A 22,670-nucleotide genomic window follows, 5' to 3' on the forward strand; every position below is an offset into this window, starting at 1 on the left:
TAGTAATAGCAATATTGTACAGTGATCAACTTGAATGACCTATTCTCAGCAATACAATGATTCAAGACAATCTCAAAGGACTAATTATAAAGCAAACTATCCACCTCTGGATTCAAACACTAATCAGTTCTTTCTTTGGAGGTCATTCAAGTTGATCACTGTACAATATTGCTATTACTATATGCAACAGTCTCCTGGTTTTGCTCACTTCACTTGGCATCAGTTCAGGTAGTCTTAAAAATGAATTCACAATTTAAAAAAAACAACTAATATTTCTGATAGTTGAGCACACAGGGGTGGGAAAACATGGTTAAAGTTAGACATATTCTGTTCATATTTAATTTTCTTAGAAACATATCAAGTGTTTAAAGTGGTGATTTTTTTCTGGAGGTGGTAGTGGTGATAGTAATGATTTCATCCTTCTGCCAGAACACATATATTGCCAATTTAGTCTTAGAGACTTGCCTTTGGTCCTGAGAAGTCTCTCAGGTATGTCCATATAGCTAATAAGATTTGAACCCAATTCTGGCTCCATTCCTAGCACTGCATTCACCATGATAACCTACCTCTAATATCTAATATCTGTCTAACAGACTGATATTCACATAGCCTTGATGAGGTCTAACAGATACACATGAAACCTTTATTCAGCTAGTTTCATCATTTCTAGAGGGAATAGTAGGTTGGGTAGCTTTGGTCCACTCTGCTATGAATTCCCATGAGCTATGAGTTTTTCAGACTTTGATAATACTGGTCTGTCCTTCATTTTATGGAAGGAAATGGCTCCCTTTTAGCTCCATCAAAAGGTGAACTGGGAGAAGGTGTGTCAAGGCAAATAATGGATGGTTATCCATATCTAAGCTCTTCTGACTAAGTATCAATGCCAAGGCCAGGACACCATCAGATGCCAAATCACTTTTTCTCTTATTGGTTTTATTTTGCAGGTGCGGACACGGGGGTCAATAAAGAGGAGACCTCCCTCCAGGAGATTCAGACGGTCTCAGTCAGACTGTGGGGTAGATCTGGGAGATTTGGGGGCAGCTGAGTCATCTCAGGAGAATGGTGCCAAGGAAGAGAACAATGATGAAGTCTTCACATCCAAGAACAAAGCTTTGGTATCTCCCCTCTCTGGTAACAAGGCAATGGGAAAAGAATTGAGGAGAAAGCTTGAGTCTGATGAAAAACCTCTGCTGAGGAGGTCATGCAGTATGATAGAGAACCCAGAGGAAAGGAGCAGAGCCTTGGATGAAGTCACATCATGTAGGAATGCTGTGAAAAATAAAGAAGAGAAACAACAGAGTGCAGTAGAACTTGATGAAGAAGAACCATACCAGAGAGCCACGAATAATAAAGAGGAAACAAATGAGAGCCCAAAGGTGGATGAAAAGGAGATAGCTTCACGTGATTCTGGAGGGGATAGGAAGGAAAAGACAACTGAAGATCCTACTTTAGAAAAAGAGGAAAATTCTAAGAAAACTGCAGAAGATGAAGAGGAGAAACCTGGACAGAAGAACACAGGGGCTAAAGATGAGGAACTGCAACAGAGTATTGCCACAGGGACAAATGAGGAAAAGCCCTCAAACAGCCCAGAAGAGAAGGAAGGAGATAATACCATTGAGGCAGAAAAAGACAAAGAAGAGAATGAACAAAAAGAAGGTGTTTCTAAGAACACAGATAACCAAGAAATAATACACAACCAAGAATGCCATGCTGGAACAGATCATTCTCAGCCAGCAACAGATTCTGAGACCACTACCAATGAAGCCCCAACTATGCAATCAAGTTGCAATGTGGAGGTAAATTGGGAGTGCTACTTATCACATGCTTCCTTTATGGCTTGATATTTCTTTGCAAATTTGTAAAGTAGCCTCACTGTGTAATTACAAAAGTGCGAGTCTCTCTAACTTTGTTCCTAGCTAAAGTGGGAGATGTTTCATTCTTCAGAGAGCACGTAGACAAGATAAGATTGTAGTCCATAGGGCTGTTTCCTTGTCCATGGTGCTGAATTTTTACCCACACAAAAGTGATTGCACCTGGGTGCCTGAAAAGTAACTGGTCCTTAGTAATTCCCGGCTCCCAATACTTGCTCACGGTCTATATTGTAAGGATGGAGCAGAGCCATCACAAAATCATTTGCATTAGACTCATGTTCCTCCTTCCAGCTAGTCAGATTCTGCCACCAAATACATATGAATTTGCAGTTTGGGAAGTATTAGGAAAAAGTAAGAAATAATTAACTCTAAAACCTAGGGCTGATAGGCAGGAGAAGGAGTTCTGTGAGATTTCAGACACAAACAAGGGGAATGTTGGATGAAGCTAAGGTGGGGTGGAGAGAGAGGGAAACTTCCTAGGGAGATGGTGAAAGGTGCTGAAGTGGGGTGGGCAGCAAGGGAAACTTTCTAGGGCTTCTCAAATCCCACCTTCCCTGAAGTCCAGCCACAATACATGGAGAAAATGAGAAGAAAAGTCATTTGATACAATTCCTTTGCTCTTTACATGGCTACAAAGTAAAGGTGGTTATATGAGATTTTAGTGGGAATGTAATGGTCCTGTCAGGCCATAACTTAGAGCACTCTGCCTAGTTCTGGGCACTATGAATTTAAATGGGCAAATAATAAGCAGGAGAGTATCCAGAAGACAGCAGCCAATACAAAGTGGCTACAATCCATATCATCCCAATATTGGTTGAAGAAAACAGCCTGAAAATGAGAAAACATAGAGAAAACACACCCCTCTGGCTTCAGGTATTTGAATATCTGTCTTGTAGAAAAAAAAAAAAAACATTAGCTACGTGACACAGTGGATAGAGCACAGGAATTCAAATCTCCCTGAGTTCAAATCCAGCTTCAGAACTATGTAATGCAAGTCCTTAACCCTGTTTGCCTCAGTTTCTTTATATGTAAAATTAGCTGGAGAAGGTAGTGACAAACTATTTCAGTATCTTTGCTAAAAATGCCCACCTTGGGTCATGAAGAATCAAGCACAACTGAACAACAACATGTAGAAAAAAATATCAACTTTTTTTTTTTTTTTTTTTTTTTTTGCTTGATCCCAGTGGGCAGAACTGGTATCTACAGGTAGAAGTTATAGATCAGTTTTTGGCTCAAAAATTATGGAAAACTTCCTAACCATTAAAGCTTTCCAAACACTCTGCGTTGGGGAGTTTGGATAAGAAGGTAAGATATTAAATTCCTGTTATTGGAGCTCTTCACACAGAGGTTAGAGCTATTATTTCTCCTCTATCACTTCTTCCTCAAGTGTCCAAGCAGATCCAGCCTAGAGGCTCTGGAAACAGACAGTGATTGGCTAAACACTTCAGTGAATACCCCCATGGTTGAATGAAAACAACTGTATGGGCTTTGAGGTAAATGAGAGACATCCAGTCTGCATTGTGGTTGCATGTCTCCTAACATAGTTGAATGTCTAGGACAGAGGCAGAGCCAGGGAATCCTGAGATTCTTGTTGGACTCCTCCAAGATTCTCTGGATAGCTACACATCTGAATGAAGCAAAGAGAAAGCAATTTGGAATCAGGAAATTTGGGTTCAGATTGCAGTTATGCTGCTTATTAACTGTGTGACTTTTTGAAAATCATTAGAGATCCTAGATTCCTCAGGGAAAAACTCAGCAGTTCCTTCCAACTCAAAATCTCTGATCCAGAAGCACTAATGAAAATAGCACAAACTTAATCAAAATAATGACATTGGTTGAGGTTGTCTTTGCTCATTTCAGTTAACCCTCAAGTTACTCCTAGCTGCCCTGAGATCTCTCCCCTGCCCCCAAGACAGCTCAACAATATGGTGGCATCCACGGAGCACAATGAATAGAGTATCAATAGGCTGAAATCAAATCTAGCCTCAGACACTTACTAGATGTATGACCCTGTGCAAATACCTAAAGCTATTTGTCTCAGTTTTCTCATTGCAGAATGGGAACGATAATAGTACCTATCTCCATTTGAATTTGGTTGGATAAAATATATACAGGAAAAGAGAGGAAGAGAGGGCATTTCAATGACTAAAGATATGGGGCTAGGAGAGTGCCATACATGATCAGGATGCAAAGAATAGTCCAATATAATCAGAGTATGATCATACAGGGGAGTAACATGAGCTCCAACTCAATCTAATCCAACAAACATTTATTAAATGTTGGAGGAATTCCTTTTCCTGGGTTCTTAGAAAGTTGAGGGAGAATTTTCCTGAGCAGTGGGTTCAAAGACTGGTTGACAGTTAAAGTGAGTAGCCAGCCAGAAAGGAAAAGAAGTACATTATCATGAAAAAGAAGATGACTCTAGGGACAACTTCAGACTCCAGGGTCTCAGCCTTGGTTTATATGATCTTTTAGGTCTTCTTAGAGTAACAGGCAATCCGTAGCATTCTTTGGCATTTAACTAAACCTTTTATGCTGCCATAGAAGAAAACATAAATCCTTAAGTTCCTATAATGTAAAGCTCAGTAATTTGTTTTATTTCTTGGATAATGCTTATAACCTGCTTCTTGCAGGTGGTCATTCAGAAAGTATTCCCCTGCCCTCAGAACAAAGTTGCCATTTCAGCTTCATAATAGGTTTCTAAAAGAAATTCTTTTCTTCCTCCTCAGAAGCACTTTGTACCATGTGTGATACATAATGCTAGGCACTAAATATTCAAAGATAAAGATAAGGACTCCCTGTCTTACATTATATTGTTGTGATAAGTATTTATTATAAATCAATTTCAAGAGAGTACTAACAATTGAAAAGGAGTCAGGTATGTCTTGAAGGAAACCAAGGATTCTAAGAGGCAGAAGTGAGGGAAAAGTACATTCTAGGCATAGATCCATCCTAGCCTGTATAAAGACCTAGATTTGGGAGAGATAAAATTATGTATGAGAAATAGTTAACAGTCTAGACATATGAGAGAATCACAAATTTTTAAAGAATCACAGAAATATTGAAGGACTTGTTAGACCTTACGACAGACTTTTATGTTAGTTATTTGTGGATAAGTCTGACTAAATTTGCAGAAATCCTTCTCCAGTAAGCAGGGTAATGCTTTTTTTTTTTTTTTTTGGTGATAGCACGGGTTAAAGACAGGAGACAATACTTACAATGATAAGACCAGTAATGTTGAGTGTAGCTGTCTGCCTAGGGCAAAAATTGAAATAATGTAAAAAGCAAAGTGGTACCAGGTTGTGGAGAAAGCCCAAAATAGAAAGCAAGGGAACTTGAAATTTATATTCTAGAAGAACTGTATAAGTATTTACAAAACTTCCCCAGTTTCTTTTTCCTAATTCATTTCTTTTCTCATCTCTCCTCAGGATATAAAAATGTAAAAAAGAATTCTGTTGTCCACTCTTGATGAAGTTCTCTGGAAGTAGCAGCAAAAGTACTTGCAGAGAATGAAGAAACTCCATTAGGACCTCATGGGATATCAGGCATGCCAAAGACTTAGAATCAGTCTGATATCAAAGGGGATCACTGTAGCCTCATGGCTTCTAGCCTATAAAGTTGTTTAAGGAAGTGGGAAGAGAGGATTGCAGTGCAAATGGCTTTTCACCAATAGAAATTTGGTGCAGGAAGTTCATTGACACATTTTATAGAAGAAACCTATTCAAAACTTCTCATCACCAAACCTGGAGTCAACTCAGGGTCTGACTTTCAGGGGACAACCCCCCTCCCCAAGCAACTGAGCCCTAAACAGACACTTTTTCTTAAACCATTTCTTGATGTAGTCCATCTGACACAGCCATGTCTCAGTTGTAATCTTTGTAATTCTCTGAAATTCTCATGGTTTTCATATGAAAGTAAAAACAAATTTGGGGACAGATGGGTTTAGAATACAGGAAAAAAGGATGTTTTGGTGTGAATAATGTGAATCCTTCTAAATCATATAAGATATAATCTTTCTTTTAAAAAAAATCAGAGCTTTTGAGACACTTTCAGCTCATCCAGTTTTGAGATGGCCTACCAGTTTTTCAAGAATTAAACTAAATGAGCTAAGTGTTGAAATATTTGTTTCAATCTTTACCATACTTAGTCCATGCACCTGAGCTTGCTTTCTCTTTTGGAAATGGTCTTTCTAACTTATGACTGCCATGGCAATCTAGGTACGCCCCCTTTCTGCCATGTTCTGAGGTCGAAGGCTCTCCAATGGAAAAGCAGGATGTTTTCAGTCCAGATGGGAAATTGGAAAGTGTGAACTTCATTTTTGACTCCTCTTCCTTTTCCCTGCCTTCCCTTCCCCCAGTTTACTCTATGGCCGTGTCAAACACTTTGTTGCTTTATTTCCTCATCCACAAAGTTAAAACAAAATCTATATGACATCTTAAGGTGAGAATAAATGTTGCTGCTCCAGAGAATAATTCTTAATGAAAAGATCTGTTAGTTTCCATTAAATATTGCCAAGTAGATGCTTTGTGGTCTTCAATATACATTTACTAGTCAAAGTAATCATTCCTATTAGCTATTGGAAGACACAATTTCAAATTGAGCTTCTTCTTGAGCAGCAATTTAGGGATCTCCTTCGACAAGGTATATCTTTACATTAACAGGAGAGACTGACTCTTTACCTCAAATGCTCTTCCTTATCTACCAGGGCTAAAGGACATTGGCCAGAAGAAAGATGCAGTTTGCAGGACAGCGCCTGGATCTGACTTGAGTTTTGGGGCCTCCCAAAGTGCTAATTCAGTGGGATCTTGGCTCTGTGGGAGTCACACTGGAAATCTTTGGATATTGGAAAAAGACCTTCCAGCCTGAAGGGTCTGGGGTTGCTTTTCACATTTTCTTTTCTTCATCACACTTCTCTCTGATTCCTGGAAAGAGGAATGGGGGCTAACATTATTTTTTAAAATAACCTTATTCAAAAAGCAGTGGATCATCTAGGACATGTTCTGGGGTGTGCATAACTGTATTACTACAAATGCACACGTGTTTAAAAGTTCAGACACAAATGCATATGTATGAGCGTGTGTGATGAAAGGGAAGGATTTATTTTATTCTTTTCCCTAGAATGAAATGGAAGGAAAAGAGAAGAAAAATAAAAAGATAAAAAGAAAATTGTGCTTTCCTTCTGATGGGGAATGGGAATGGAGATAATAAAGTAACAGGATCCTGAAGCCAAAAAAGCTACTTAATGTCAAAGATACAAAGATTGGATTTCCCCAATTGTATCCTTCCCAACTGTTCTTCCATTGATTCATGCTAACAAATGAGACGGATACATTTTATTCCTTTAGTCAATAAGTATTTATTGATGGAGACTTATGTGCAGGATATTTCAGCTTCATGATCCTACTAAATTATAAAGACAGTATCCTTCAGTGGAAAGAATCCCAGCACTAGAATCCAAAGATATGAATTAAAATCCTACTTCAGATATTTACTATCTTTCAGACCCTGGATAAGTTTTCTCAATTGGTATTTGTGTGGTTGAACTAAAGTAGCTGATGAGGTCCCTTGCAGCTCTAAATCTATGATCTTTGTAATCATATGGAGGAGTGGTATGATATGTTGAGAAAAGTGCTGAACTTTCATTTGAGTTCATATCCTGTCTCCAACACTTTCTGTGAATACAAGCAAGTCACTTGACCTCTCTGAGCTTCAGTTTCCCCATCTGTAAAATAGGCATCATAGTAACTTTAGTACTTATTTCACAGGGTTGTTATGAAGATTAGTTGAAACCATTTAGGTCAGCATGTTGCAAAAGCTTGGGGCTGCTATGTGGTACCATAGTACATAGATTACCTGGTCTGAAGTCAGGAAAATTCCTCTTCATGAATTCAAATTTGACTTCAGATATTAGCTGTGTGCCCCTAGACAAGCCACTTAAATCTGTTTGCCTCAATTTTCTCATCTGTGAAATGTGCTGAAGAAGAACTTTAGTATCTTTACTAATATCCAATCTAGTATCCACCTGGGGCCATGAATTACTGAACTGAAACTGTATATAAGGATTCCTGCAGACTACATATTGACTCAGAAAACCACTTACATTTTACTGTATTTTTATTTAGTTTGCTAAATATTTACCATTTGCATTTTAATCTGGTTAAGTGACTTGCTTATAGTCACAGAGAAAATGTTAAAGACAGAATATGAACAACTCCTGCCTTTGTCCCCTTCTTTATATATCCCTGTGGCTTTTACCTAGTTCAGAAACTGATCACTGAAATATTGAAATAATCTTCTTCAGTCTGTTCTTCACACAACTGTCAAAGGAATCTAAAATTGAGCACAGATATGACCTATTAAGTCCCATGTTCAAAAGACTTCAGGAATTCCCCATTGTCTCTAAGTTAAAAAACCAAACATCTTTGGCTAGTATTTGAAGCCTTATACACCTTGGTTTTAACCCATCTTTCTCGAGATGATGGATTTTGAGTTAGAACAAAGCTGTTTTAGTCTAATCCTCTCACTTTCTTAAGAGTGTTAACTTGCCTAAGATTGCACAGGGGATAATGACATGACTCAAACTCTATATACAATAACACCATACTCCATGCTCTTCCCAACTCACCTTGGGCCATCCCTCTACCCCCTTCATATGTTCTAATTTTCAGCCAACCATTCCATCTTCCATCTCAGGCATTCTAGCAGACTGTCTTTATTTAGTTAGTTAATTGTGGTTAGGTAAAAAAAAGGCCATTCTTTGCCTCATTTTTTTCTTACCTAGCCCTAATCAAAGAATGGATGGTTGCCTCAGACAAACTGAGACTTGTTAAAGACCTTAGCTTAAAAGGCCAAAGTTTCCCACTGCAGCCAGATCCAGTTAATGACCCTGGCCATGTACTAACTACAAGTGACTGTAAAATTAACAAGAATTTCTGTAAGACTTCTCACAAAAAATAATTTTCTATCTTCTATGACAAATTATAATACAATTCTGTATACTGCCATGATTGAGGAGTATAACTTTAGCCAAAATCTAATTTGCCAAATCTTTTCCTCCTCCTGTTCCAAGGATGCCTGAAATTCCACATTTAAGAATTCTTTCCTCTGTTGTGAGTCTTACCATCATGTAAAAATGCAAATGATATTTCATTTGTATGAAAAACAGTAGTTGCAGAAGAAAGGGTTTTTTTAAAAAAAAAATTGATTCTTACCCTTTTGTTCTTACACTAAACTTTTCAGTTATAGCCTCCCCTCATTCTCTTAGTGAGCTTGTCCTTGTAACAAAGAAATAATTAAACAAACCCAACCAATATAGTAGTTGTGATAGCATCATATGTTAGCATTGTGTGTAATAGAATGTGCCCATTATCTTCCACTTCTCTAGGTGAAGTGAAGCTGACACATTGTTGAAAGGGGGAAAAGGGTGCAAAAAAGAGAGTGTGGGGATGACACTTTTGCTAATGTCTTCCTTTCCCATTACTCTAAGTCAGCATGACCAGTGGAAGTTCTTCAGAACTTCCTGATTTCCAGAGTGAAAAGTTACAAAGGGCAACCTTTGAGACCTTTAATGGGAAAGGGAGAATCTGGGAAGCTGTGGGAATGTTTCCTTTTAAAGTCTCAAAGTGAAAAAAAGGGGAAGAGGGAGAAATGATGAATGGAATAAACCTTATTTCATCTGTTGGAAAAAGCAAAATTTGACTTGTGTGTAAATTGGAATTGAGGCAGAGTTGTACCAGATTGTCAGCCTCGATCTTTTAGAATCATCCAACTTCAGTGGCAATAGTAGGTGATTACTAAATAGATTGTTGATTAATTGATTAGTAACTACCTTGTCTTAATTCACCAGAGAAAGAACAGGCAAACCACTCCAGTATTTTTACAGAATCATCTGGTCCATGAAGGCACAAAGAGCAGGACAGGATTGAATGACTGGACACTTATACCACCACCTATCTTATGGACTTATGGTGAAATTTATGCAAAAATTTGTATTTAAAATGATTTGCAAACTTTAAAGTGCTAGATAAATAACATTATGAATCTGGATTGTGTGTTTAATACCTAACACATCTGTGTTACACAGGGGAAAGCTATCAATATCAATCAGTCTATCAATAAAGATTCCTTTAAGAAAGATGACTCCCTCCAAACATAGGAATTTCAACTATAATCCAAATAGCTAAAAGACTTTCACAGAGCCAATCAATACAAGGTTTCATGCCAAAAAATGTCCTTTTTAAATGTTTGTAGTTCATATGTTTACAATCTTTACATGTTTACACTTTGACAGTAAAAATATTGTTATAGATATTACATAAAAAAATCAAAAGGGCCTGGTTTATTTTCATTCTGCCTCTCTTTCCATCCAATCAAGACTTAAAGATGAGAATTTAGATTTTCTTAAACTTAGAGTACAATTTTGAGCTTTAAAAAAATTTATCTTAAAATATTTTTTCTTCTTCTATTAACACATATAATGAACAAAGCTTAAGCCTCTATATGAAACAGATTTTCAGGGAAATGATTCACTCCCAGTTAGGAATTTCTTCCCCTACATACTTAGAGTTATACTCTAAGTTTATAAGAAAGGAAGGAGACTGAATACTAAAGGAAAGAAACAAATTCGAGCATTAAAAGAACTTGCTAGTGATCTAGCAAAGCAATTGTAAAATTGCAGGGTATACATGATAAAAAACCACCCTTGATGAAGGAAAACTTGTCAAATATTTTTAATATTTAATATAATACAGACATTGTTTTTAAGCAGAAATAGTTGAAACCATTGTAGGGAATGGGGCTAGAGTGTAAGGGGTGGGGGTGGGGGGAATGACAACAACAACATTCATTGAAAAAATTTCCTTTTTATAGCTGGATGAGGCTGGTAGTGAGTAAAGTAATTCTACTCCCAAAGGACAATTGTCACCTATCAGTGCAATGGTGCACAGTACAGAAGGCAGTGGATAAATCTGTCTTGTTATTGGACAAGTCTTTCTTGTTAGTCAAATTTGCAGAGAGGGACTTATAATTAACTAATTCAAAGTGATTAAATTCTCTTCCTACTTTCAGGGAGTGTCCTTTCAAGTCAGAGGAAGAAAAACCTGTACTGAATGAAGTCATGGGTATTAATTCAATTCACTATTGGTTAAATTTCCATTACTTGCAAGACATTATACTATGGAGTTCTGAGCTTAGAGAACTTAAATTCTTTGGGATAGTATTGAAGAAAAAAAAAAACCTGTATTCTGAAAATGGTATTTGAGTTGTCAGAGGTAATTTATTACATCTCTGCTTTGAAAAAGATTGAAAAAAATCAGTCTCCCTTTACTTTTGAAAGTCATTCTAAGATACTTTTAAAATAATTCATTTTATTTTTCTCTCCCTCTAACTCCACCCATAATTTAAAAAAAAACAAAAACACTTGTAATAAACATGCATAATCTCATATTATCTATGTTCAAAAATCTGTCTCATTCTATATCTTAAATCCATTATCTTTATGTTAAAAGGTAGGGTAGTATAGTTTATATAGAGTAGTATCAGTCTTCAGAAATCATGGCTGGTCTATTGAATTGCTCAACATCCTTAGGTCTATCAAGGTTGTTCACCTTTACAATGGCTGTCATATCATTTATTCTCCTGATTCTGTTCATTTCATTCTGCATCAGTCTTCCCAAATTTCTCTGAAAATTCTTTTCGCCATTTGTTACAGCATAATAGTATTTCATTATATTCATGTATCATTATTTGCTTAACAATCCTCCAACTGATAGATGTCCCCTTAATTTCCAGTTTTTTGTCATTAAAAATAGGAGCTGCTACAAATATTTTTATCTATATGGGTCCTTTTCCTCCTTATTTGATCTTTTTGGGATATCAGTCTGAGAGGTATTTGCTAGGTCAAAAGGTCTTCATAGTTTAATGGCTTTTTTGGACATAGTTCCATTGCTTTCCAGAATGGCTTGGATCAATTTACAGTTCAAACAATAGTGCATTACTGTGCTCCTTCCAATATTGTCATTTTCCCTCTTTACCAATCTGATGGGTGTGAGGTAGAACCTTTACTTTAATTTATATTTCTCCAACTATTAGGCATCTGAAGAATTTTTTCCCACATGTTTATTGATAACTTTGACCAAGCGGTTTTGAATACTATCCTTTTTGGTATTCCCCCTCAAATTGACAAAATTTGACAATAAGATAAAATATCACAAGTTATAGTGAGTTTTCAATTTATTTTTATAACATTTTATTCTCCCTAATTACATATGAAACCAATTATCAACAGGTATTGTTTAATCAACAGTTTGATTCATCAGACACAGATCACAATTATAAAGTTGACCCACCCCAGAGAATTATTTTCCTACATCATTTGATGTAGGAACTACTTCCTATATGGATTCTCCATTCACTGAGTTAATGGTGAAGGCAAGACACACTTTTGGTAACTGAATTAAAGACTTCTTTCTTCCTACTCTGATCATTACCCTAATAATTGGAGAATGAAAAGTGGATAAATCAAGATACTTCCTTCATTTTTGTTGGTCTTAATTCTATCTTCAGAGGGAAACCTAAACCCTTCTAGATCTATAATTATTGTTTGACTCCTCTTGACCCTGTGGGCTATAATACACCAATATTTTCCATGGAATTTACTTGGCAAAGCTACTGGAGTGGCTTGCCAGTTCCTTCTTTGGCTCCTTTTACAGATGCAGAAACTAAGGCAAATACCAAGCTCACACAGCTAGTTTCAGAGGCCAGATTTGAAATCAGGTCTTCCTGTCAGTGCTCTATACACTGAGCTACCTCGATACCTTTTATCTTTAGTTTCTTTTTAAAAACTGGTTTAGGACTTGGAGTAATTTGAGTGGGGGAGAAGGGAGAATTTAGTGCAGAGGATTGTTTTTCTAGAGTTTTGGTTAATAAGGTTATCTTCTTTGAAAGAAATCTGGAAAGCACTTCAGATTGAAGAAATATTTCTTTATACTTCTAAAAGAGGGGAGGAGGTAGTAATGTCGTTAGTGGGTTTCCACAAAGACAAGTATAATGTATCCTTATCACTCTGCTCTAGGGCTCCCTGCTAGTCATCATCTTTTCAAAGACAGGTACACAAGACTAAATGAACAGTGGTTCTAGACAGATCTGAGCAAAGCAGAGTATTATCAGGCTATCACTCTTCCATTTTGGGATAGTAATCCTGCCTCTCTTAAGTCAATCTAAGATGTCATTAGTTTTGTTTTGTTTTAATTTGGTTTGTTACCCTTTTGAATCATATTGCGTTTGAATCCCATTATAAGCCTACATTTCTTTTTTTTTAGATAAAAGTGTTGTCAAATTACACCTCAATCATCCAATCTTTACTTGTGAAATTGATTTAACCCAAATGTAGGATTTTATTCTCTATGAAATTTCATCTATCACTTTAGTCAACTGAGAATTTTTTAGATCCTGATTCTGTCAACCTAACATACTAGCTATCTCTCCTACCTTTTGCACATTTGGTGAGCTTTCCATCTTCATTCAAGTCACATCAGTACAGTAATTGTTTGTCTTTCAGTCTGATTGTTCCAGAAATTCCAAATTCTCCTAACTGTACTAACATCTATTCCCTATCTTTGCATGTAAGTATATCCCATATCTAAGTATTCTGTCAAATTCTTAGCTTTATCTTTGAGGAATTCCTTTGAGGATCTAGCGACATTGTCAGAAAAGGAAAATTAGATCAGTCTGATATTTTATTGACAAAACCATGTTGGTTCTCAGTGATCCGATCCTACTTTTTTCTTTTTAATGTGGGCATTTCTCCTTCAGCGGTCCCTTAGTCAATGTCCTATTCTCGACAATTTTCCAAAAACCACCAATCACTCAGCTTTTACAAGTTCCAGTTCTTTCTCTACATAGGCTCTCCCTTTTACAAGGTCATTCATTCCTATGACTTCAACAACTATCTTTATGCAGAGGACTCCTACATCTCCAGCTGGAGGTTCTTTTCCAAGCGCCGCCTTTTTCCTGTTTGTCCTGCTGGTTTCTCACAGGAATAAATGATATTTACTCATTAGAAAACAAAACCAGGAACAGTGACGTTTACTCAACAGAAAGCAAGAACAGAAATAATCATACCGTTTACACACAAGAAGGCAAAAAGTAAGAACAAGCATAGTACTCGAAGAAGGCAAAGGCAGGAAACAATCAAAACGGCCGTTCAGTTATATCCAACCCTTTGTATCCCTGTGGACCATATTGTCTGTGGATCCTGGAGGAGTTTGCAATTTCCTTCAATGGATTAAGGCAAACGGATTTGCCCAGTCATAGTTACTAAGTATGAAGGCAAAACTAGGACTCGTGTCTCCCTGACTCGGGATGTAGCGCTACCAACTGAGCCGTCTAACCGCACACACACCCCCCCGCCCCCCCCCGGAAGGATGCTTCCGCGGCTAGCAGACACGTATAGGAGCCTCCCGGGAAGTCAGGAGATTCCCGGAGGTCACCCGCTGGGCGGGTGGGGCCTCACGGCTCTCCCCACGGACAGACTGCCGTCTTTTGCTATTCTTGGGCTGGAGGCGTTAGCGCGCGTCACTCTGTCATTAGGGGTAGCCCTTCCGCAGACTTGTGCGGCTTGCAAAGTGCGTTACAAAAGCCCTGTTTTATTCTCACGAGAACCCTGGGGAGGCGGCCCGTGGTTCTGGTAATGCCTGAGACGGAATCTGAAAGCGGGCCCGCCAGACCCCAAGCCCGCGGTTCTCTGGCCCCTGTCTCCAGCTGCTCTAGTGAATTCTGTTACCCATGGCATAGAATAACGAATTTGGGGGGCCGGCGTTTACATAGCACCTTAGGACTGATTACAGTTCCGATTATATGGCGATTTAGGATTCAGTGCATTTGAAAAATGTTCTAACGCAGAAAAAGCTCGGCACGTGGGGAGACCAGCGGCTCCTCGGACGCCACTCTGGCGGGCGCGCAGGGGTCCCGAGGCCGCGTGCTCTAGCTCCGGGCCTCTCCCTTCTCCCTGCTCGTCCCACTCCAGCCAAAAGAGGGCAGTCGAGGGCGGCCCGGGCGAGGGCTGCAGCTACCCTCTTCAGGCTGCAGGCGGCGCCGGAGGGCGGACCCGCCGACCTCTAGCCAATCAGCGGCGGGCAGAGAGGGGCCTCCCTTGCCTTCCGCGGACCGGCCTCGAAGGGGAGAGCAGGTTGGGCGGCGCCTGTCAGGTTTGACGCCGTCTCCTGTCAGCCTATCTTCGGTCGGCCGCCCCCTCCCTCAGTTTCCCCTCCTGCCCCACCGCGCCTCTTACCCCGGGGGTCCCGACTCCGGCCCTTCTCCCTCGCGGCGGCGCCCCCTGGCTCCCCACACCCGCTTTCCCGTCAGGCGGGCCCGGGGGCCTCGTCGAGCGCCCCCCACCTGCGGCAGACGGCTGACCGCTGCGCTCTGTCCTCCCCGGCGCGCCCGCAGGGGTGCGCCGAGGAGCGGGGGCCCATGATGCACCGCAGCACCTGGGGCTCTGCCTGACTGCCCCTCCTCCGGGTGCCGGGGGCATTTGTGTCCGACCCCCGTCCCCAGGCCCCGAGGGACCTATGTGCCTGACTGCCCCTCCTCCGGGTGCCGGGGGGCCTTTGTGTCCGACCCTCTCCCCAGCCCCGAGGGGCCTTTGTGTCCGACCCCCCTCCCCAGCCCCGAGGGGCCTTTGTGAAGGACATCCCCTTCCCCGGGTGTTTGTGCCCGACCCCCCGCCACTACCCTTCTCGACACTGCCCCCTAGAATCGGTTTGAAGGCTTTGGTGTTTGGCCTGACCAAGACTTCCTCCAGTGTCCCTCCTCCCCACCTGCCCAAGAGCCTTCTCCCGCCACCCTCCCCACACAGCTCACACCGCTCAAACTCCGTAGGAGGAGTCCGGGGTCTTTTCCATCCTTCCATTACTCTCTTTTTGGAAGTCCCTCCATATTCCTTTATGACTAGCCCCACCTGACTCTAGCAACTCTTTAGAATAACTGGGTTTCTCCTGACTGGGGAGAGGACCTCACAGCCCTCCCAGAGAATCGGTTTTCAAGGAATCGGTGACGTCCGATATCGGACCTGATCAAAACTTTCCCCAGTATCCCTCCTCTTCCCCTGCCCGAGAGCAGCCCCCTACAACAAAGAACATTTCATAGGAGGAATGGTTTTCTTAAGAGGGGGGAGGGAAAGATCCCCCCCCCCATTCAAGCCCGAAAATATAGGGTGTCCTTAAAGTCCGACTACAATCGGACGCCAGAATGGCTTATGGTCCGCGTATTTTCCGGTGTCCACAACGGTGTCCTCCCGCCGGGGTCGTCGGGGGGGGGGGGGCAGGGTGCCCTCTCGTACCTCTTTGGGGCCTCGCTTTTGTCATTTGGCAACTTTGAGTGCGCCCCCTCTTTCAAATTAAGTTGTAGTCGTTGCACTGATTGTTTTCTGGGTTCTTGCACCATAGAGCGGCTAGGGACGTCCCCCTTAGACTGAGTCTGGGGTCGTTTTCGGAGCCCTTCAGGAATGGCAGGACCCTTGTCAGCCCATACTTTGTAGGCAGAGATTTTGACTGGAATGGAGGAGATGGGATCTGGACTGGATCGTAAAAGATGAGTAGGATTCTAATTGCCGGAGATCGGAGAGCAACAGAGCCGAGCCAGAAGCAAAGACCTAGAGGTCAGAAAGGTGTGGTTCTAGATTAAGACAGAGCAGTGTCCGGATAGAAGAGCGCCTTGGATGCTAACCTATCGAGGTAGGATTTTATCCTAAGAGTTCTGAGCAGTAGAATGACTAGAGTCAGGTCGTTATAAAGTTTTACCTAGCGGTGTGCTAAAGGATGAATGGGAAGAAAATTAACCTGGGAGTGGGGGGTGGGAGAAAGAGGCTTTGGGAATCCGCATTTCAAGTCCAGAAGCTTTTAGTAAGCGCTTACTATGTGCCTGGCTCAAGTGATGGGAATATGAACAAGAAAAGACAATCCCTGCCCCTCAAAGGAGCTTGCATTTTCTAAAAGGGAAAGACAAATACCTTCAATCAAGAGGTAAAGGATTGGCTAGGGGGTAATGAAATCAAATTAAAGTGTGATTTTGATTATTCTAAGGTGCAGGATGTGACATGAATGAAAAAGTTCTGGTTCAAATCTTGCGTCTGACACTTAATAGTTATATGACCTTAGGCAAGTAAATCCCTGTGCCTCAGTTATCTCACCAGTAAAATGATAATATTCTGCAGTACCGACTTCCCAGGGCTATGGTGAGAATCAAATGATACTAAGTATGAAAAGGGCTTTGCAAAATTTCAAGTGCTAGATAAATGGTTATTGTTGTTATTCTCAGAATTGCCTTTTCAAATTAAAGTTCTTGATCATAGATTTTCCAAAATCCCAACCAATAACTTTCCCTTTTGCTCCAGACAGAAAAAAATCTTTTACTTAGCTATAAAATGGGGGTTGGACTAAATGTTGTGTAAGGTCCCCCCCTCCTCTCTGCCTAACAGCTCTCAATCTCATATTAGGAATGAGCACTGCACTTGTTACTCTTACTGGACTGCAGTTAGACACATATACACAGAGTCTGATTCTGCTCTGAAACATTCTTACAAGCAATTGCTTCTTCATGGAAAGTCTTTTTTCATCATACCATTACTCTCTTTTTGAAAGTCCCTCCATATTCCTTTTATGACTAGCTCCACTTGACTCTAGCAACTCTTGAGAATAACTGGGTTTCTCTGTACAAGTAAAATTTCTGTATTTATTATTTGTGTTCTTTCTTTCTTCTGTCACCCTGTAAAATTCTTAAGGGTATAGGTCTGATTTTTTTAGTTTTGTGTTAGTCCAATTATCACAGTGTTTAATGTTTTCTTACTAACTTCTCAACCTCCCTGTGCCTCCACTTTCTAACAATTGTAAGATGAAAGGGTAGATGATTTCTAAGGGCCTTAATATCCTAACAATCTATGATTACATTGTAAAGTGATTGTCTAGGGTAATACATTAAACTCTCAAGAGAAGTTAGGTTTATGGTGGATAAAACACCAACCCTAGAGCCAGAAGGAACTGAGTTTAAGAAGATACTTACTTGTTTTGTGATTCTGATCAAGTCACTTCACCTTGATTTTCTCCAGAGAGAAAAACAGACAGACAAACAGACACAGACAGAGAAAACACACAGGCTTTCAGAGATGGTGAAACCTGGCTGAAGTTTGATAACTTAGTAGTGTTGCACCAGAATAATAACTCATATTTGTGTTAAAGAGCTTTCCTCCCAACACATTGTGTAAACATTATCATCCTCATTTTATGGATGAGAAACCTAAGATTCAAAGAGGTTGACAAGAATTCAGTCTTAAATTTACTGACTTCAGTGTATATGCTCTGTCCATTACAGCATCCAGAGGCTTTTGTTTTCAAAAGGCCATGGAGGAAAAACCAGGAGGAAAGAAAAAGAGAAGAAAAATACAAAAACCTTAATTTATAATTTCTCATATTCTGGCCTGCTATTGAAAACATGGATTTACATGAATTGGAGTTTTGAGGAGGCACTATACTTTTCAATCCAAGTAAATCTTTATCCCTCTAGTGTTGAACTCATTGCTTATATCCTTCACTTTTTCCACAACAAAGGAGAGGAAAAAAAGGTTGTGGACAGTGCAAGTTTCTTCTTCCCATAGGATTAGTTATGCAAGAAATGCACTATCAATAAAACCAAAAAAGTTTCCCACCTTCCTTTTTCAATCCCATCACTCTTCTAAATCATAGCATTGGAGCTATCTATGCCTTCTGGGGAGAAAAACCTCAAAGTTACCAGTGATCTATTAAATCAATGACTTCATCTTAGTCCTCCTCCTTCTCCCCTTCTGTGAAATGTTTGACAATGGTGACCATCCTCTCTTGGTCTCTTGGATACTGTGTCCTCTTTGAATTTTTGTAACAATGTTCTCTCCTAATTCTCCTTTGCTAGATCATCATCTATGAGTTTCCCTCTGTCCTGGGCCTTTCCCTTCCCCTTTCCCTTCCCCTTCCTCTTCTCCTCTCTTCCTCTCTCTCTCCCCCCTTCCTGTCTGTGGTCTTGAGATACTTCTAGTTCAGTTACCTCTTTTTAGATAACTCTTCCATGTATATACAACCAATTCTAGTTTCTAATCCTGAGCCCTAGTCCCACATCACTAACTGCTTACCAAACATCTCTAACTGGAATGTCCCATTGGCATCTCCAACTAACCACGGGCAAAATGGAATCATTTTCTCCCTAAGCCTGTTGCTCTTTCTATTTTGTGTTGAGGGTACTGTCATTCTTCAGGTCACCTAGGGATGCAAGCTCAGTCATTCCTGCCCTTTTCCTTTCTCTCATGGTACATATCCAATAGATTCTTCCATAAAGTATCTTTGATCTTCCCCTTCCCTCCACTCAAATAGACTATTGCAACATTCTCCTAACTAGATTTACAGCTTCCAGTCTGTTCTCTCCTCCAATCCATCCTCCACAAAGCTGCAAATCTTCTAAAAGCATTTAAGTTTTGGCCATGTCACTTGCCTCTTCAAGAGGCTTCAGTGGCTCCCTGTTGTCTCCAGGACAAAATATAAATTTAGCTCAGTGTTTAAAGCTATTTGGCTTCAGTTTCTTTTCCAAGTAGCCAAAAATGTCCTCCCTGGTGCTTTCGGTCTTAGGGACTTTCCACAGGCTGTCCTCCAGTCCAGAAGGCAATCTCCTTTGTCACCTCTGCTTTTTTCCCCCCTCTGGCTTCTTTTAAGGCTCTGTTATAATCTGCTATCTCATCTACAATCTCTTAGTTGTTCCTACTCTCCTTGGTTTTACCACCCAGCATATGCTCATTTGTTTACATGATGTGCCCCTCAAGAGAATCAGCTTCCCAGAAGTCAGGAGCTGCGTTCCCTGTCCGTAGCTTCAGAACCTAGCAAGATGACTTGTAGAAGACGCTAAATAAATTTTGGATTGAGTCGGTCAAGGCCACACAACCTCCAATTTCAGCTCTGAGATCTGTGACCTCTCTTAATTCCATTGGGTATAGTTTTCACCCTCCCCTGGGTCTGATCCTCATTCTCCCTCCTCTTCAATCCTCCTTTTTCTCAGTCCCAGTCACTTCCCCACTCCTCTCTTCCCATTCCCAGAGTTGGAGGAGGGAGGCGGGAAAAGGGGGGCTGTGCAAGAGAGGTGTCAAAACTAAAAGGAAGGAGAGAGAGAAAGAAGAGAGGGAGGAGGAAGAGACTGGAGGGATGGGGAGGAGGAATAGACAAAAGATGGGGGAGGAGAGAAGGGGAGAAGAAGCAAGGGAAGGAGAAGAAAAGGAAGAGGAGGAGAGGGGAAGGGAAAAAATCGGGGAAGAGAGGAAAGCAGAGGAAAGGAGAGAGAAGGGCAGAAAGGAAAGGAGGAGGGAGACAGGAAAGAGGGGCTGAACAAGGGAGGTATAGAAGCTAGAAGAAAGGAAAGGGAGAGAAAGAAAAGAAGGAGGAGGAATAGGAAAAAAAAGGAGGGGAAGGACGGAGGAAAAAAGGAGAAGGGGAAGAGTAATAAAGAAAAGAGAGGGGGAGGGGAGAGAGAAGAGCAGAGGAAGAGAGAAAGAGGAGGAGGGAGAAGGACAAAGGGGGGCTGCACAAGGGAAGTAGAGATGCCAGAAGAAAGAAAGGGAAGAGAGAAAGAAGAGGAGGAGAAAGAGAGGAGGAGGGGGGAGAGAGGAGGAAGTCGGGAGGAGAGGGAGGAGAGAGGAGGAATAGAGAAAGAGTGGAGGGCGAGTAGGAGAGAAAGGAAAGAAAAGGAGGGGAAAGAGAAGGAATAGAGAAAAAGAAGTAGGAAAGAGGATGAATCGAGGAAAAGGCGGAGGAGAAGGGAGGGGAGGAGAGGAGGAAGAGAAGAGGAAAAGGAGGAGGAGAGGGGAGGGGAAGAAATCAGGAGGGAGGGGAGGAAGGGGGAGAGAAGAGTAGAAACGAGGGGGGGGGGGGGGAAAGGACACAGGAGGAGGAGGAGGAGGAGAAAGGAAGGGAGCCCTAGAGCAGGGCTCTCTGTCAGGGCCCTCCGAGGCTACAGTTGGCACCGGGCGGATACGTCCACTGGGCTGGCAGGGCCGGGAGCTAGGCTCGGGGCGGCCGCCGCGAGATCCGTGATTGGTCCGCTTTCGGACCCGCACACTCGCCGGAGTTGGTTCAATGGGGCTCCCTTCCCGCCTTGCGGGCGCCGATCCTGCGGAGGGGGGGGGGGGCCGGCGCCGCCTTCGGAAGTCACGCCGGCCTCCCCGCGTGCCTGCAGTGGCCTGGCCGGCTCCTTCGGCGGAGGACCTGTGAGGGGGAGGGGTTCTTCGCAGCCCGGCTCTCGGGCGGAAGTGAGCAGCGGGGTGGGGCGGAGCTGAAGGGAGCAGCTGGGGCAGTTTTAGTTAGGAGTGGCTCGTTGGTCTAGGGGTATGATTCTCGCTTCGGGTGCGAGAGGTCCCGGGTTCAAATCCCGGACGAGCCCATGTTTTTTCGGCCCCCTCTTCCATTTTTCATATTATCCCACAAACTGCAAGGTTTAAAGATCCGAACGCTCCGAACGCCCTCGGGTAACTCGGAAAATCGTCCCTTTTCTCTCGCCAAAGAGGACTCTTGGACATGTGCGCCGGAGCAGGGCTTGGGGCAACGAGTTGTGAGGAGGTAACCCGTGGGGATCGGGGACATCGATTGTGCATTCTACAAATGTTTCTCTCGAGACAGGTGTGACTGCTCGGCCACACTGCTCGTGTGCACCCTTACACACTCGCCGATCTCTGCAAGTTCGGGTGCTCAAGGCTAGTTTGCTTTCATTGTCTTTAATGGTAACCCCTCAGGATACGGGACTGGATGTGGGGAGAAGGGTCCGGGACTAAGGGAGGACGTGAGATGGATGCGCCGTCCCCTCCTCAGAGAGACCTACAGAAATAAAAGGCCTTTCCTCCTAGAACAAAGAGTGGATTAGGGTTTGCTGGGGGAAGAAAGGGAAGCCTAGAAGGAAGGGAAATCACATTAGGTTGGAGTAGGTCCTGCAAAATATATCCTGTCCATGCTACAAATCTCAGTGAGTGTGAAATCTGCCTTTAAAAATTATTTTCCTTAGGAAGAATACTCCAAATTGCTCTAATCTTGTAGATTACAGAGAGTAAAGAAAAGAGGGCTCGTCCGGGATTTGAACCCGGGACCTCTCGCACCCTAAGCGAGAATCATACCCCTAGACCAACGAGCCAGCACACCCAAGTGATTCTTACCATTATAAAGAAGTCTGGTGATTTGTATTCTACCTTTGGAGCCCTCTGGTGGTGGTCGTGTTCCAGTTCTGTCGCTCAGAATCACTGTTAACTGCCGATGAAAACCCTTCCTTCTCTTTTATAAGCTATAAAAACAGCAGTATTCAAATGAAAGTTATTTTCTCCTCCATGAAAAAGAGGGAGAGCTATGGCCTCTTAATAACGTTTTATGTCCACTTACAGTCTTTTGGTTATGACTCATTTGGATGTTCTGTTCTGTCCTTTGCCAGTCTGAAACTTTATCCCTTATTGAAATCTAAATCTGCAGGATAGCATTTATTTCTTTCAAAAAAAAAAAAAAAAAAACTTTATTAAAACTTTTTTTGTTTTGTTTTGTTTTGTTTTGTTTTTTACAATGTTGTTGTTATCCAATATCAGTCCTCTCTTCCCCAAACAAATTTATCCTGCGATAAATAAACAAATCAGGCATTCAACCAGCACTTAGTTAAGTCTATCCTTCAAGTAGCTTACATTCTATATAGAAAGGAAATATGTACATATAGAACTGTTTAATGATATAATTACAAAATAAATATTAAGTGATGGGGAGGGGG

General features: G+C 41.5%; 1 protein-coding gene and 2 non-coding genes across 5 annotated transcripts in view; 2 read left to right on the forward strand and 1 right to left on the reverse strand.

Moving 5' to 3' along the window:
* Positions 1-10,193, forward strand: part of RCSD1 (RCSD domain containing 1) — an 88,196-nt gene extending 78,003 nt beyond the window's left edge. For 2 of the 3 annotated variants that reach the window (XM_031936833.1, XM_023501753.2), the window contains 2 exons: positions 945-1,796; positions 3,056-3,861. In XM_031936833.1, coding sequence (XP_031792693.1) covers positions 945-1,796; positions 3,056-3,172 — 969 coding nt within the window. In that variant the 3' untranslated portion in view covers positions 3,173-3,861. Of the gene's footprint in view, positions 1-944; positions 1,797-3,055; positions 3,862-5,299 lie in introns of those variants that run through there. The other variant, XM_003767385.4, reaches the window with a different exon arrangement.
* An 11,049-nt stretch (positions 10,194-21,242) lies between these two features.
* On the forward strand, positions 21,243-21,314 carry TRNAP-CGG. The gene has a single exon. It is a non-coding gene; the product is annotated as a tRNA-Pro (tRNA).
* A 669-nt stretch (positions 21,315-21,983) lies between these two features.
* TRNAP-AGG lies at positions 21,984-22,055 on the reverse strand. Its single transcript has one exon. It is a non-coding gene; the product is annotated as a tRNA-Pro (tRNA).
* Positions 22,056-22,670: the final 615 nt, after the last annotated feature.

This window comes from Sarcophilus harrisii, chromosome 4, assembly GCF_902635505.1.
Source record: "Sarcophilus harrisii chromosome 4, mSarHar1.11, whole genome shotgun sequence".
In the NCBI taxonomy this organism is placed as follows: Eukaryota; Metazoa; Chordata; class Mammalia; order Dasyuromorphia; family Dasyuridae; genus Sarcophilus; species Sarcophilus harrisii.